The 14,484-nt window shown below is 41.8% G+C and overlaps 1 protein-coding gene and 1 long non-coding RNA gene across 8 annotated transcripts in view; one reads left to right on the top strand and one right to left on the bottom strand.

The window, feature by feature from the left end:
• Cacnb2 (calcium channel, voltage-dependent, beta 2 subunit) overlaps positions 1-2,911 on the bottom strand; it is a 384,951-nt gene extending 382,040 nt beyond the window's left edge. For 3 of the 7 annotated variants that reach the window (XM_006497313.4, XM_006497317.4, XM_006497318.4), the window contains exon 1: positions 2,214-2,911. In XM_006497313.4, the coding sequence (XP_006497376.1) occupies positions 2,214-2,321 (108 nt within the window). In that variant the 5' untranslated portion in view covers positions 2,322-2,911. Of the gene's footprint in view, positions 1-1,795 lie in introns of all 7 variants that reach the window. The other 4 variants (XM_006497314.4, XM_006497315.4, XM_006497321.4 and 1 more) reach the window with 2 other exon arrangements.
• Gm32741 lies at positions 2,187-8,031 on the top strand. Its single transcript, XR_374017.4, has 4 exons — positions 2,187-3,196; positions 3,555-3,627; positions 5,327-5,389; positions 5,849-8,031. It is a non-coding gene; the product is annotated as a predicted gene, 32741 (long non-coding RNA).
• Positions 8,032-14,484: the final 6,453 nt, after the last annotated feature.

The following is a 14,484-nucleotide window of genomic DNA, read 5'->3' as shown; positions in this document are numbered from 1 at the left end:
CACTTATGTAACTACAGGGATATAAATTCTTTGAAGGGTGAAAATTGTACCTGTTCACATTAGATTAATTTCCAATTGCAGTTGTACACGGGGTATTTGTTGTCTCGCATTTAATTAGAAATAATTAGGTAAATTACTACTCGTATCTGCATATAATCACTTTTTTCTTTTGACTTATCAGTACTAACTTTGAATAACAAGATTTCAAAAACTTTATTTTTAGCACGAGAATTAAAACTTTACAGAAAAAAAAAAAAAAAAAAAAACAACTGAAGAAACTTCCAGGAGAAGATAGACTTCCATTTCCTTCTTCCCTCAATATTCAAGCCCTTCATCTCTGCACAGCTGAGAGGCCTCTCCGTGCATCTTTTACCCTAGTCTCAGCTGGCAAGCAAGTATCAAGATAAAATCAGGAGCCTAAAACAAACGTGAGCCCTGTTGGGTTCAAATTCCGCTCCTCTGGCAGAACCTGGCCTGGCCGAGAGGGCTCTCCTTAATTACAGGTCTCCACTGGGCTTGGGAGCCAAACTCAGGCTGGCTGAAGCCTACCTGTTTTACCACCACAAAAGAAATGGACTTCTGATTTGTAAGCCCAAGTAGACTATACTTCTCCCCCATTGCTAATCAATGTAAATTGTGCATTCTAAGTTAGAACTGGCAGTTTCCAGTGGTCAATGAAAGTTCAATAAAGAGTCGACAAGAAGGCTTCAGCAGGTAACATCACTAGCTAGGAAGCCTGAAGATCTGAATTCAGTTCCTGAAATCCACATATCTAAAGAGAATCCCTTGGCCTTCTGCAACTTACCCTCTGAACTGGTACCCACAAGCTTTCAGCTTGCACACACATTAGCACACATGTAAATCAGTAGCAGCATGCAAACGTGCACACACACACACACACACACACACACACACACAATGGGTGGGGGGCTCAGCAGAGCTTGAATTATACTACATGGGGTTACCATCGGCACAGTACAGAAATGCTGCTGTCTGTTGCTGTCTACCAGAGCGGCAGCAACATATTTGTGACCTTTTTCGGACCGCCTCACTCCCACCCCTCTACTGCACAGTAAGACCTCGTCCCAGTGTATTTTATGTTATGTATTATTATTCATACAAATATCACAATTTACCATCTGGCAAATATGGACTTGACATGAGCAAGCCAAAGCCATTAAGCAGAGGAGAAATATTCTTCCTGGATTCACCCTAACCTCTTCCCAGCACTCTCCAAGTAGTTCAAGTGTCAGGTTTGAAGGCTTTACCCCAAGAATAAAAGTTGAGGAACTCCTTTCCGCCCAGATCTGGGGGTGTCTGGAATCCCAACTGTACCTGCCAAGGCTTTACGTAAAAGCCACCTTATCACACTCCACGCCTACAACCGACATCTCCTATTTCACAATGAGCAGCAGGACAGAATTTTTCCAGAAACCGCTAATACTCATCAGAGAAAGGAACCCAGGAGCCGCTAGAATGGCATGCCATTTCGGGGTAAACAGAAACAAAAACTTTCTCACCCACAACACTCTGCTCTCTTCTTCCAGCAAAGAAACAAGGGTCCAGGCAAACCCTGGAAAGAGGACAGCTAGCTGAACTGTCTGGGTGGCACAGCGCCCCAGGTGCTGAGGGGGGTTGGGGCTGCTCTCCGGGGAGAAGGCAAGGGGATCCACGCCCACCTTGACCCCTGCATAACACCTCACCTCCCTGCCTAGCTCCCAATAGAGACCACCAGAGGCAGCGGCGGAAACAGCGATGCAGGATGCGGATCCCTTTCCCGCCCGCCCGGACTCACGATCTTGAGCCGGTCCAGTCCACTCGCCTGGTCCATGGCTCTCCATGTGCTTCTCCAGGGCAGGGGCGCGGACAGCCAAGCGGCGTGGCCCGGGAAAAGCCGGGGAGGAGCGGCAGGTCGTCCTCGCCCCTTCCCACTGGCTTTTCAGAAAGCAAAGGGGGCAAAATCAAAAGAAAACAAAACAAAAAAACCCAACCAAACAAACAAACAAAAAAATGGAAGCCGGAGCAGAGCCCGTGGAAGGCGCGCAGGGGCAGGGTCCCCCAGCAGCACCGGGATGGGCGGGAGGAGGTGGCGAAGGAGACCGGAGCAGGAGGGGGAGGCGCGGTTCGCGATGAGGGAGAGGAGGCAGCGGGAGGGACTGAGGTCGGGGCTCTGAGGCTCACAAAGCCAGCAGAAGGCGCGGCGCAGTGGCTACCTGTGCTCCGAGCGCCCCCGCGGGAGCCGCGCTCTCCAGCAGCTCCATCTGGCTCTCCTGCGCCACCGCCGCTACGGGAGGCGACTTGGACGTGTCGCTTTGGACCATCGGCAAAAAGTCGACTCCAAGGCTGCGGGTCCCCTCCTCCACGACCCGGGTCCCCCGCTCCTCTTCGCCCCAGGATCGGAGGCTCTCAGTGCGCGCGACGCCGCTGAAGCATGTTGCAAAGCCTAGACTAGGCGGTGGCGCAGGCACGAGGCTGGGTGGCCGGGGCGAGGGGCGCCAGTTCTTTGGAGCTTCTGGGCCCGCGAGCGGCGGAGGCTGGGACTGCTGGGCGGGCTGGCTCCAGGGAAGGTCCCCGCCAGGAGGAGGGCGCTCCGGGAGCACGAGCCAGGGGGGAGGCGCGTCGGAAAGCGAGAGTGACAAACCACCGCCACTCCGAAAAGTTCTTCGCGGGAGGCGCGGGCCGCGTGGGCTCCGACTCAGCTGCGGCCCGTCGCCGTGGCACTCGCGCTGGAAAGTTTTCGAAGCCACGAAAGCCAGCCAGTCGCAGCTCCCTAGGGAGGTAACTGGCCCAGCTGCTCAGTTCACCTCCTCTTCCTGGAGTCCAGAGGAGGAAAAAGATCCACAGGGTTAGACCCTAAACTGAAACTCTCCATGATTCGAAAAAGGCTACAGACAGACCCCGAACTTCTGCAAAAGCATGAGTGAAAGCACTCGAGGAGTCAGAAAACAAGTGCCAGTGATGAACTAAGACTTCCTCCCACATGGTCCTGACCTGACAATTGGTTCTACTACACCTGTGCCCTAGCTTTTTGGTTTGTGATGGCCTGTTTTGTTTTTGTTGTCTTTGCTAGGAGCTTGTCTTTGCTAGCAGACTATATCGTTCCCGCCCCCAGCGCACCCCCTCCCCGCAGTTGAGAAGTCTTAGTGTAACCGTTGAGACAAAAATAAGCAGGTTTTTAAGGACCCCGAAATTCTTGGTAAGAGGGTAAAACCGGAATAATGGTTCGCTTGTAGTTGGATGGGTGGAGAGGTAGGGAGGAGATGGAGGAGGGGAACCATGATCAGAGTACATTGTGTGAGCTTTCAATTAAAAACAAAGAAACTAAAAGGAGGGGAGGGGAAGAGGGGCACGGGGAGGAGGGGGACGATGAGAAGGAGAAGAAGGAGTGGGGAGGAGGAAGAGGAGGGAGAGGAGGAGGAGGAGGAGGAGGAGGAGGAGGAGGAGGAGGAGGAGGAGAAGGAATTATTTTCCGTTCTAGTATTGCTCATAAGACGCTGCTTTGCTTTGACAACCTTTCTTGCACTGAAAAAAAAATCTACATACAAATTTTCTAGGTAGCACTCACCGAGCAGAAACAAAGTATAACAGTTGTGCAAGCTGAAATACACACAGAGACCTTTTACTAAGGTAAACTTTGTATACTGTGTTTGACTATGATGATGAAATACAGTACCGTGTTCTTCTTAAACTGAGCTGTTTTCATTAAGCAGATGTCTACCATACACTGGATTGAGCCAGAATTTTTTTGTTTTTGTTTTTAAAGGAAGGAAAAAAAAAAAAACAGATCTCGGTATGTTTAAAGATTTAAGCATATACAAAGTGCCGTTGGTTTTCCAAATCTTCAGTCTTATTGCCATTTGGATTACATGTTACTAATGTTAACTAAGACCTAAGTATTAGCTTCCTTTTTTTACCTGGGGGAGGGGGTGACCTCTGACAGGAGCTTGATAAAGCTGTCTCCTGAGCAGCTCTGCCAGTGCCTGACAAATACAGAAGTGGATGCTCACAACCAACCATGGGACAGAGCACAGGGTTCCCAAAGAAGGAGCTAAAGAAAGAACCCAAGGAGCTGAAGGGGTTTGAAGCCCTATAGGAGTAACAACAATATGAACTAACCAGTACCCCCAGAGCTCCTTGGGACTAAACCACCAACCAACGAAAACACATGGTGGGACTCATGGCTCTAGCTGCATATGTAATTGAGGATGGCCTAGTCAGTCATCAATAGGAGGAGAGGCCCTTGGTCCTGTGAAGGTTCTATGCCCCAGTATAGGAGCATGCCAAGGCCAGGAAGCAGAAATGGGTGGGCTGGTGAACAGGGGAAGGGGGGAGGGGATAGGGGATTTTGGGAGGGGAAACTAGGAAAGGGGATAACATTTGTAATGTAAATAATGAAAATATCTAATTTTTTAAAAAAGAAAAAAGTATCAATTTTCTGTAGAGAAAAAAAAAAAGTAAAAAAGCAAGGAGCAGAGAGTTTGTGAGTTTAGGGTATGAGATTCTATTTTTATGACCATGTCAGCCATGGGAGCTTAGGGGTTTGTTAAGTTCATTTATGACAATTAGCAATGCTTTTATAGTTATTCCTGACCATGCCATATATATGTGTGTGAAAACTGGAAAAACACTGTTTTTCTTTGCAATTAAATATATTTACTTCCAATTAAAATCTACCATCAATCATGGTCTGCTGCCAGTATGCTCACTCTCCTGACCCTGTTTCTTTAAGAAAACGTAGCTGTCTTGGGTCTGTAAAGTCTCAGGGACTACATCTACTATACTGGAAACTCTGTATTGTGCGAACCACACTTGTCACTTGGGGTACATTCAGAACCCAGTAATTGTACTCTAAGTTCTTTCAATATGTAATTAATATAAAGTATAAATCAGGAGCCTATTTATGCCTCCAAGTGACCACAGCCTATACAGATCAGGTCACAGGCCCTTTGGGCATACTTAGAAACTAATTTATATGCTTGTTGAATATGAGTGATGAGTTTTAAAGTGTTTGGGTTTGTTTGTTTGTTTGTTTGTTTTATAAAACTATGGGTATCTCAGGTGTGTTAGAAGACATTTGTATTCTGGTTTAATGAGATGTAATGTTTTCCCATGGCATCAGCCTGATATCTTAGAGGATACTTAATTATCTGTCATCCTCTTTCATTATGGCCCTTTGGGAAGTGGAATTTTATCTTTTCATCGGAGACCACAAAATGTTAGACCAACTTTGGAAATAACTTTACAATTAAATGTTCTAATGTCAAAGGGTATATTCATTTCCTATAATTTGTGATACTGAGTCCTTTAAGGTTATATTCCTTTCCAGCACCAGGCAGACGCTGCTTGAAGGCACCAGTTGGAGTCACCATCTTTTATCTTTAGGACTGAGGTCAGTGTTCCATATTTGCTGTGCACTGTGGTTAGAAAACATTTAGTATGTGGATAAATGGATGAATGATGCATGGTCTGTCTTCATGGGTTTTAAAACACTGTGTAAACTCATGATGACAACCGCTTACTTAATCATGAGTCTTGTGAAAACATTATTTCTTCCTCTATAACCCATGCTAATTTAATTAGCATGTATTAGACATGCAGTACAATTTCCCATTCAGACATTTGTCTGGCTTATAAAAGTTATCATATAAAAAGTAGCAAAATATGAGTCTTTTAAACAATGTAAAATCAGGATAAAAACAGAATAAGAAGGTTTAGAAAACGTATTAAATGCTTTCTATATGGCCAATTTCCTTATTCTTCACATACTTGACTTGCTGTAATATTTAAAAGCTGAAAGTGAAAGTGGACAGTTTTGGTAAGTAAAGTCTGAGCCTTTTCACATTAAAAGTTACAGAAATGCAAGAGACTCCTGCAGAACTAGACTTATCATTGGATTGGATGCATTCAAATGACTGATTCCCCTAAGCTGCTGGTTCGTGTTCCTGAGCTCCTTAGTCTTTGAAATGACGCATATTCTGGGCATGCTCTGAAATGAGAAAAGGGTCACTGGTAAGAACTCGGGCTGCCAAGGCAATGAACAGTTTGAAAGGATGTTTCTGTTCTACAATGTGAAAGAATCTACAATGACCTCTCCTTTTCTAACTGAAGGCCTGTGACCCCATTGCAAACCTTGAAGCCATGCTCTTTGGAAAAGAGACTCACCGTGTGTGTGTGTGTGTGTGTGTGTTTGTGTGTGTGTGTGTGTGTGTGTGTGTGTGTGTGTGTGTGTGTGTGTGTGTGTGTTTGTGATTTCTCATTTCATGGAGACCATTTTTCACCTCACACTTCTGGATCTCTGTCATTCTGAATAGCATCTGCATACAATAGATCTATGTTGACCACCATCCTAACTTACTAGGATAATTTCTGTGAAAACAAACATGTGCTTTTCATAAAACTATAATATTAAATGAGGGCCCTGAATTACAAAATGTTATATTAAAACAAATAACCCCGCAAGCATATCCAGTATAAAAGACTTGTATATATATACATAGTGAAAGACCAAAACTAAAATAGGCAAGTGGAAAAGGTAAAGTTTCTTCCTCTCCCTTAGAAAAGATTCCCCAGAATTTACATTTCATGAGTTCTTAGATTTACCTCCCTGCCAAAAGTCAAAACACACTGATTTCACATCTGATTGCCTTCATACTCAGTCATATCAAACAACGCTTTATACTCTTGTTTACAAAAGAAGTGTCAAGTCAAGTTCAGGACATTATTCTGCCTGCATGGTAGACATTAACTATATTATATGTTAATGAGGTTAAATGAGCCCTAAATATCTGAAGTACTATAAAGAAATGATTCTTCTGATATTGGGGTACCACTCCATTGAAAGTGGCTCTGCTTCTTGTTCATGTGTGAGTGCCAGGACTTGAATGACTGACTACTAAGATAGCTTCTAGTTCAGCTCTCAGAATTGCCGATTTTATTCTCATCTGGGTGAGCAAGGAGGCTGGAAAAGGGTGATAGAACATGGGGTGGATGGGGTAGAAGGTGAGGCATGTAAGGTCATATTTGCTAGTCTTAGAAAGTCCTTATGGCTTCCATGTACACTAGCTAGAATCCAGCCACATGAATAAGCTGAGAAGTGGGGTCCAGTTTTGCATCTAAGGAGGACAGGAAGAGTGCACTTGAAGAGCTGGCAGTGACTGGCTTCCCCGGGCAATAGTTACCTGGGGACAAAGTCAGACATCATCTGCCTTCTAAATTTCAGCTCTCCACTTCTTTCTCAGTCAGCGGCTGTCTGCCTGCCATACTTCAGCATGTGCAGAGTAAGTTGAAGCAAATTTGTATATTTTCACATGTACTCTGTGATAACTACAGCAACATAATTGGGGATGATGGGGAGATGGCTCTGCATACAGCCCTTGATGCATAAGCCAGCAGGACCTGAGTTTGGATCCCCAGAACTAGGTAAGATCACAGCATGGTGGTGAGGATTTGTAATTCCAGTGTCTGGGACAAGGAAGGGCACATTCCAGGACTTGATAGCAAGCCAGTCTACGTGAAACAATGAACTCCAGGTATAATGGGGTCTCTGCCTCAAAATATAAAGTGGGTGAGGGACAGGAGAGATGGCTCTGTATTCAAAATGAAAAGCAGCTGCTGCTCTTGCAATGGGCCCAGGTCCAGCTTCCAGTACCTACATGACTGCTCACAACTGACCTTAATTCTAACTCCAGGGATCCAACACCCTCTTCTGGCCTCCTTGGACCCCAGCCACAGATGTGGTCATATAAGGAAAATACTCAGGTACAAACAAAAAGGATCTGATGAGAGAGAGAGAGAGAGAGAGAGAGAGAGAGAGAGAGAGAGAGAGAGAGAGGAGAGAAGAGAGAAGAGAGAGAATAAGTAGGCCAGTGGCTCAGGAGGTAAAGTCATTTGCCAAACATATCTGGCTACCTGCCCATATTTGACCTCCTAAAACCATGTAAAGGTACAAAGAGAGACCTGAATCAACAGTGGTACTCTGACTTCCACTCATGATGATGATGGTGGTGGTGGTGATGATGACAGATTAAAAAATAAGATGGCTAACAACCTCTGGCCTGTAAATGTGCCCATATGGAAAAGTATACCCACCATACACACATATAAAAGAAAAAAATGGGACTGGTCCTCCTAAATAGCTATGAAGAACAGACATATTGTCAATATATGCCATTGTGTATCTATACTTGTGTGTGTGTGTGTGTGTGTGTGTGTGTGTGTGTGTGTATGGAGGAAGGCAAAGAAGGGGAGAAAGACCCAAGAGGGAGGGAAGGAGGGAGAGAGGGAGGGAGGGAAGGAGGGAGGAAGGGAGGAAGGGATGAGAGAAGTGAGAGGGGAGGGAGATTTCTGTAGTCCAGGGCTCTAGGGAGAACAGTATTGATCAAGGCATGCCTCTTGCCCTTATAAAGCACTCATTAGAGTACACAGTCATCACAGGTTGCCAACTGTGACTGCAGCATACTGTGGGTGAAAAGTGAAAGATCAGGTTCTATATAAAATAACAGAAAATATAGAAATGGAAGAAAAATTAATACAGCTTAGACATTGAGTTAGAAGGTAAGGGTACTGACACATTTGACTAAAATGGCTGCCAAGGGAGCTCTCCATGAACTAATTAAACAGATGGAGGGGTCACACCCTGCCTTCACTAAGGCTCTGAGGATCCACACTCAGGCTTATGTACTGGAGTGTGGGGGGAGGAAGGGGGCTCTTCACAGGCTGAGCCATCTCCTAGCTGTGTTTAATTTTAATACATCACATCCATTCCCTTATTCATATTCTCTTTCCCTCTCCTCCCCTCCCCTCCCTCCCTCCCTCCCTCCTTCCCTCCCTCCCTCCTTCCTTCCCTCCCTCCCTCCTTCCTTAGTTGATGTCTTTTTTACAGATTCATCAATTTTACTTTGTATATCTTATTGGCATAGAAATGTTCACAGTATTCTTTTATTCCTTTCTATATTTGATATAATACAATCAGTTTATTTTACCTCTTCTCTTATCCACTATAACCAAAGGGTTGTCCTGTACTCTGAATGTTGCAATAATCTTGTTTTCTGAGATGGTCTCTATTTATGACCTATTAGCCTTTTAAATGTGGCTTTGGGACTGGAGAGATGGCAAAGCACATAAGTACTTACAGTGCAAGTGTGAGGAGCTGAGTTCAAGTATGCAGCTCCCATATCAGAAACTGAACATGGACATGCATGTGAGCATAATTCCAGTGCTGTGTGGTGCAGAGATGGGGGAATCTCTGGGGATTCCTTGCCACTAGTCTGGATTTCTAGTTCCAGACTCAGCAAGAGACCTTGACTCAAAGAGATAAAAAAATGTGATAGAGCAGGACACTAGATATCATTATGTGGCCTCCTTGTGCTCACAGGTACACATACACACACTGCACCACACCCTCACATATAACACACACACTACCCCATGCATTTATATAACACACACACTACCCCATGCATTTATATAACACACACATGTGCTTGCACAGACACAATGTATATGTGTGTGTGTGTGTATATATATATATGTATGTATGTATGTATGTATGTATGTATATATATATATGTGTGTGTGTGTGTGTGTGTGTGTGTGTGTGTGTGTATTTGGATTCAGTAATATTGGACTTATTTGATTTTCTGTATAGTTTGTGTATTTCTAATCCATGAATTTCTATTTTTATAGTTTTCTTTTAGACATTTTGGTCCTAATTTGCTTTTTGTGGCTGTATAAGTATCAAATTATTTAAGCAATTGATTTTTAACTCACATAAGTAGTGATTAAAATTGTTTTGATTAAAAGGTTAAGTAGTAGAATGTACAAAAAATTTGAAATTCATTACAAAAAATAAAGTAAATATTAAAATACAAAACCTGGTTTACTTAATTTTATTTTTCTACTAAAATTTAAAAAACATATTAAATAAAAATGCTATATAAATTTTAACCAATAAATTTCTAACCAAAACATTTAAATGAATCTAACTTTTTAAGATTTTGAAGTTTGGTGATAAAATATTGCTAACTAAAGTTATTTATAATTCTTATGTTTATCATGTAGCTAGTAGAATTAGTGTCTTATTTTCTGTGCTATACATAGATTCACAGGTATACAAATTAAATAACACACTTGGTTGATTAATATTCAATTTTCATGACCATCCTAGGCTATAGTTGCAAGCATCAATCTAAATTTTTCTACCTTTCAGAATCAAGAAATGAAATATAAATAGTAGCAAGGTACTGAATGGGTTAAAGGCTCCTGCTACCTTGCCTGATTATCTGAGTTTGATCTCCAGAACCTACATGAGGGTAAAAAAATAATCAACTCTTGCAAATAGCTCTATGACTTCCATACATGCATGGCATGGTACTTGTGTGTGTGTTTGTGTGTGTGTGTGCACACAAGTGCAAAACAAAAAACACACACAAACAAATATAATATTTTTTGAAGAATCAGAATATAAAGAGATACAAGAAACAGACTTCCTGTGTTATTTGTTATGGCTCTCTGTTATGCAAGACACTACATGAGTCCTGTTGACAGAAAAGATATGACAAGTTAATTAGTTTCTTCTGTTATATAAGTGTCCCCAGCAACACAGTGGCATTTGAACCTTGGGTTTTCTTTTTTATAGATACAGTACTTGAGGTGGGAAGAAGTTTTTTCCTGAGCTGCAGATGACAGGAGATAGGGTATTTCAGGATGTGCAGCAGCAGTGTGTGCTGAGTGCAGAGACCTTTAGCTGAGGTGTCCTCTGACATAACAGTGTGTCCCACTTAGCATCTGCTCTCAACTGTCAACCTTGCATATCCTAGAGTCACCTGAGGGAGTCACAGCTGAGAGATTCCCATAGCAGAAAGGCCAACAGCAATTTCTTTCTTTTTTTTTTTCATTTTTTTATTAGTTTCTTCATTTACATTTCAAATGCTATCGTGAAAGTCCCCTATACACTCCACCCACCCTGCTCCCCAACCTACCCACTCCAGCTTCCTGGCCCTGGCATTCCCCTGTACTGGGACATATGATCTTAATAAGACCAAGGGCTTCTCCTCCCATTGATGGCCAACTAGGCCATCCTCTGCTACATATGAAACTAGAGACTCCATTCTGTGGGGTACTGGTTAGTTCATATTGTTGATCCTCCTATAGGGTTGCCAACCCCTTTAGCTCCTTGGATACTTTCTCTAGCACCTTCTTTAGGCACCCTGTGTTCCATCCAATAGATGACTGTGAGCATCCATCTCTGTATATGCCAGTGCCTGGCATAGCCTCACAAAAGATAGCTATATCAGGGCCCAGTCAGGAAAATCTTGCTGGCATATGCAATAGTCTCTGGGGTGGTGGTTGTATATGGGATGGATCCCCTGGTGGGGCAGTCTCTGGACAGTCCTTTCTTCTGTCTCAGCTCTGAACTTTGTCTCTGTAACTCCTTCCATGGGTATTTTGTTCCCCATTCTAAGAAGGAATGAAGTATTCACACTTTGGTCTTCCTTCTTCTTGATTACATATATTTTGCAAATTTTATCATGGGTAGTCTAAGTTTCTGGGTTAATATCCACTTATCAGTGAGTGCATATCATATGTGTTCTTTTGTGATTGGGTTACCTCACTCAGGATGATATCCTCCAGATCCATCCATTTGCCTAACAATTCTTTGTTCAGCTCTGTACCCTATTTTTTAATAGGGTTATATGATTTTCTGGAGTCCATCTTCTTGAGTTCTTTGTATATATCGGATATTAGTCCCCTATTTGATCTAGGATTGGTAAAGATCCTTTCAAAATCTGTTGGTGGCCTTTTTGTCTTATTGACAGTGTCTTATTGACAGTGCCTTACAGAAGCTTTGCAATTTTATGAGGTCCCATTTTTCAATTCTCAATCTTACAATTCCAGCCATTGCTGTTCTGTTCAGGATTTTTTCCCCTGTGCCCATATCTTAGAGGCTTTTCCCCACTTTCTCCTCTATAAATTTCAGTGTCTGTGGTTTTATTGGAGTTCCTTGATCCACTTAGACTTGAGCTTTGTACAAGGAGATAAGAATGGATCAATTCGCATTCTTCTACATGATAACCGCCAGTTTTGCCAGCACCATTTGTTCAAAACGCTTACATTTTTCTGCTAAATGGTTTTAACTCCCTTGTCAAAGATCTAATGACCATAGGTGTGTGGGTTCATTTCTGGGTTTTAAATTCTATTCCATTGATCTACTTGTCTGTCATTGTACCAGTACCATGCAATTATTATCACAATTGCTCTGTAGTGCAGCTTGAGGTCAGGCATGGTGATTCCACCAGAGGTTTTTTAGTGTCCAGAATAGTATTTGCTATTCTAGGTTTTTTGTTATTCTAGATGAATGTGCAAATTTCCCTTTCTAACTCTGTGAATAATTGAGTTGGAATTTTGATGGGGATTGCATTGAATCTTTAGATCGCTTTTGGCAAAATAGCCATTTTTACTATATTAATCCTGCCAATCCATGAGCATGGGAGATATTTCCATCTTCTTAGATCTTCTTCAATTTATTTCTTCAGAGACTTGAAGTTATTATCATACAGATATTTCACTTCTTTAGTTAGAGTCACACCAAGGTATTTTATATTATTTGAGATTATTGTGAATGGTGTTGTTTCCCCAATTTCTTTCTGAACCTGTTTATCCTTGGTGTAGAGAAAGGCCACTGATTTGTTTGAGTTAATTTTATATCCAGCTACTGCACTGAAGCTGTTTATCAGGTTTAGGAGTTCCCTGGTGGAATTTTAAGGATCACTTATATATACTATCATATCATCTGCAAATAGTGATATTTTGACTTCTTTCTTTCTAATTTATATTCTTTGATCTCCTTTTGTTGCCTAATTGTTCTGGCTAGGACTTCAAATATTATATTGAATAGGTAGGGAGAAAGTGGGTAACCTTGTCTAAGTCCCTGATTTTAGTGGGATTGCTTCAAGTTTCTCTCCATTTAGTTTGAGGTTGCTACTGGTTTGCAGTATATGCTTTTATTATGTTTAGGTATGGGCTTTGAATTCCTGATCTTTCCAAGACTTTTATCATGAATGGGTGTTGAATTTTGTCAAATGCTTTCTCAGCATCTAACAAGATGATCATGTGGTTTTTGTCTTTGAGTTTCTTTATATAGTGGTTATGTTGATCGATTTCCTTATATTAAACCATCCCTGCATCCCTGGAATGAAGCCTACTTGATCATTATGGATGATTGTTTTGATGTGTTCTCCAATTTGGTTAGTGAGAATTTTATTGAGTATTTTTGCATGGATATTCATAAGGGAAATTGGTCTGAAGTTCTCTTTCATTCTTGGGAATTTATGTGATTTAGATATCAGAGTAATTGTGGCTTCATAGAATGAATTGAATAGAGTACCTTCTGTTTCTATTTTGTGGAATTGTTTAAAGAGAATTGATAATAGGTCTTCTTTGAAGGTATGATAGAACTCTGGACTAAACCCATCTGGTCCTGGGCTATTTTTGATTGGGAAACTATTAATGAATACTTCTATTTCTTTAGTGGATATGGGACTGTTTAGATCATTAATCTGATCCTGATTTAACTTTGGTACCTGGTATCTGTCTAGAAGTTTGTCCATTTCATCCAGGTTTTCCAGTTTTGTTGAGTATAGCCTTCTGTAGAAGGATCTGATGATGTTTTGGATTTCTTCAGGATCTGTTGTTATGTCTCCTTTTTCATTTCTGATTTTGTTAATTAGGATATTGTCCCTGTGCCCTCTATTGAGTCTGGCTAAGGGTTTATTTATCTTGTGGATTTTCTCAAAGAACCAGCTCCTGGTTTGGTTGATTCTTTGAATAGTTCTTTTTTTTTTCCCACTTGGTTGATTTCAGCCCTAATTTTTATTATTTCCTGCCATCTACTCCTCTTGGGTGAATTTTCTTCCTTTTGTTCTAGAGCTTTTAGGTGTGTTGTCAAGCTGCTAGTGTGTGCTCTATCTAGTTTCTTTTTGGAGGCACTCAGAGCTATGAGTTTTCCTCTTAGGACTGCTTTCATTGTGCTCTATAAGTTCGTGTAAGTTGTGGCTTCATTTTCATTAAACTCGAAAAACTCTTTAATTTCTTTCTTTATTTCTTCCTTGAACGAGGTATCATTGAGTAGAGTGTTGTTCAGCTTACACGTGAATGTTGACTTTCTATTATTTGTGTTGTTATTGAAGATCAGCCTTAGTCCGTGGTGATCTGATAGGATGCATGGGATAATTTCAATATTTTTGTATCTGTTGAGGCATGTTTTGTGACCAATTATATGGTCAATTTTGGAGAAGGTACCATGAGGTGCTGAGAAGAAGGTATATCCTTTTGTTTTAGGATAAAATGTTCTGTAGATATCTGTTAAATCCATTTGTTTCATAACTTCTGATAGTTTGAATGTGTCTCTGTTTAGTTTATTTCCAGGATCTGTCTATTCATGAGAGTAGGGTGTCGAAATCTTTTGCTATTATTGTGTGAGGTGTA

The sequence above is a fragment of the Mus musculus genome, chromosome 2, assembly GCF_000001635.26.
Source record: "Mus musculus strain C57BL/6J chromosome 2, GRCm38.p6 C57BL/6J".
NCBI lineage: Eukaryota > Metazoa > Chordata > Mammalia > Rodentia > Muridae > Mus > Mus musculus.
The sequence above is the reverse complement of the archived record's forward strand: the minus strand, read 5'-3'. Positions and strand labels throughout refer to the sequence as shown.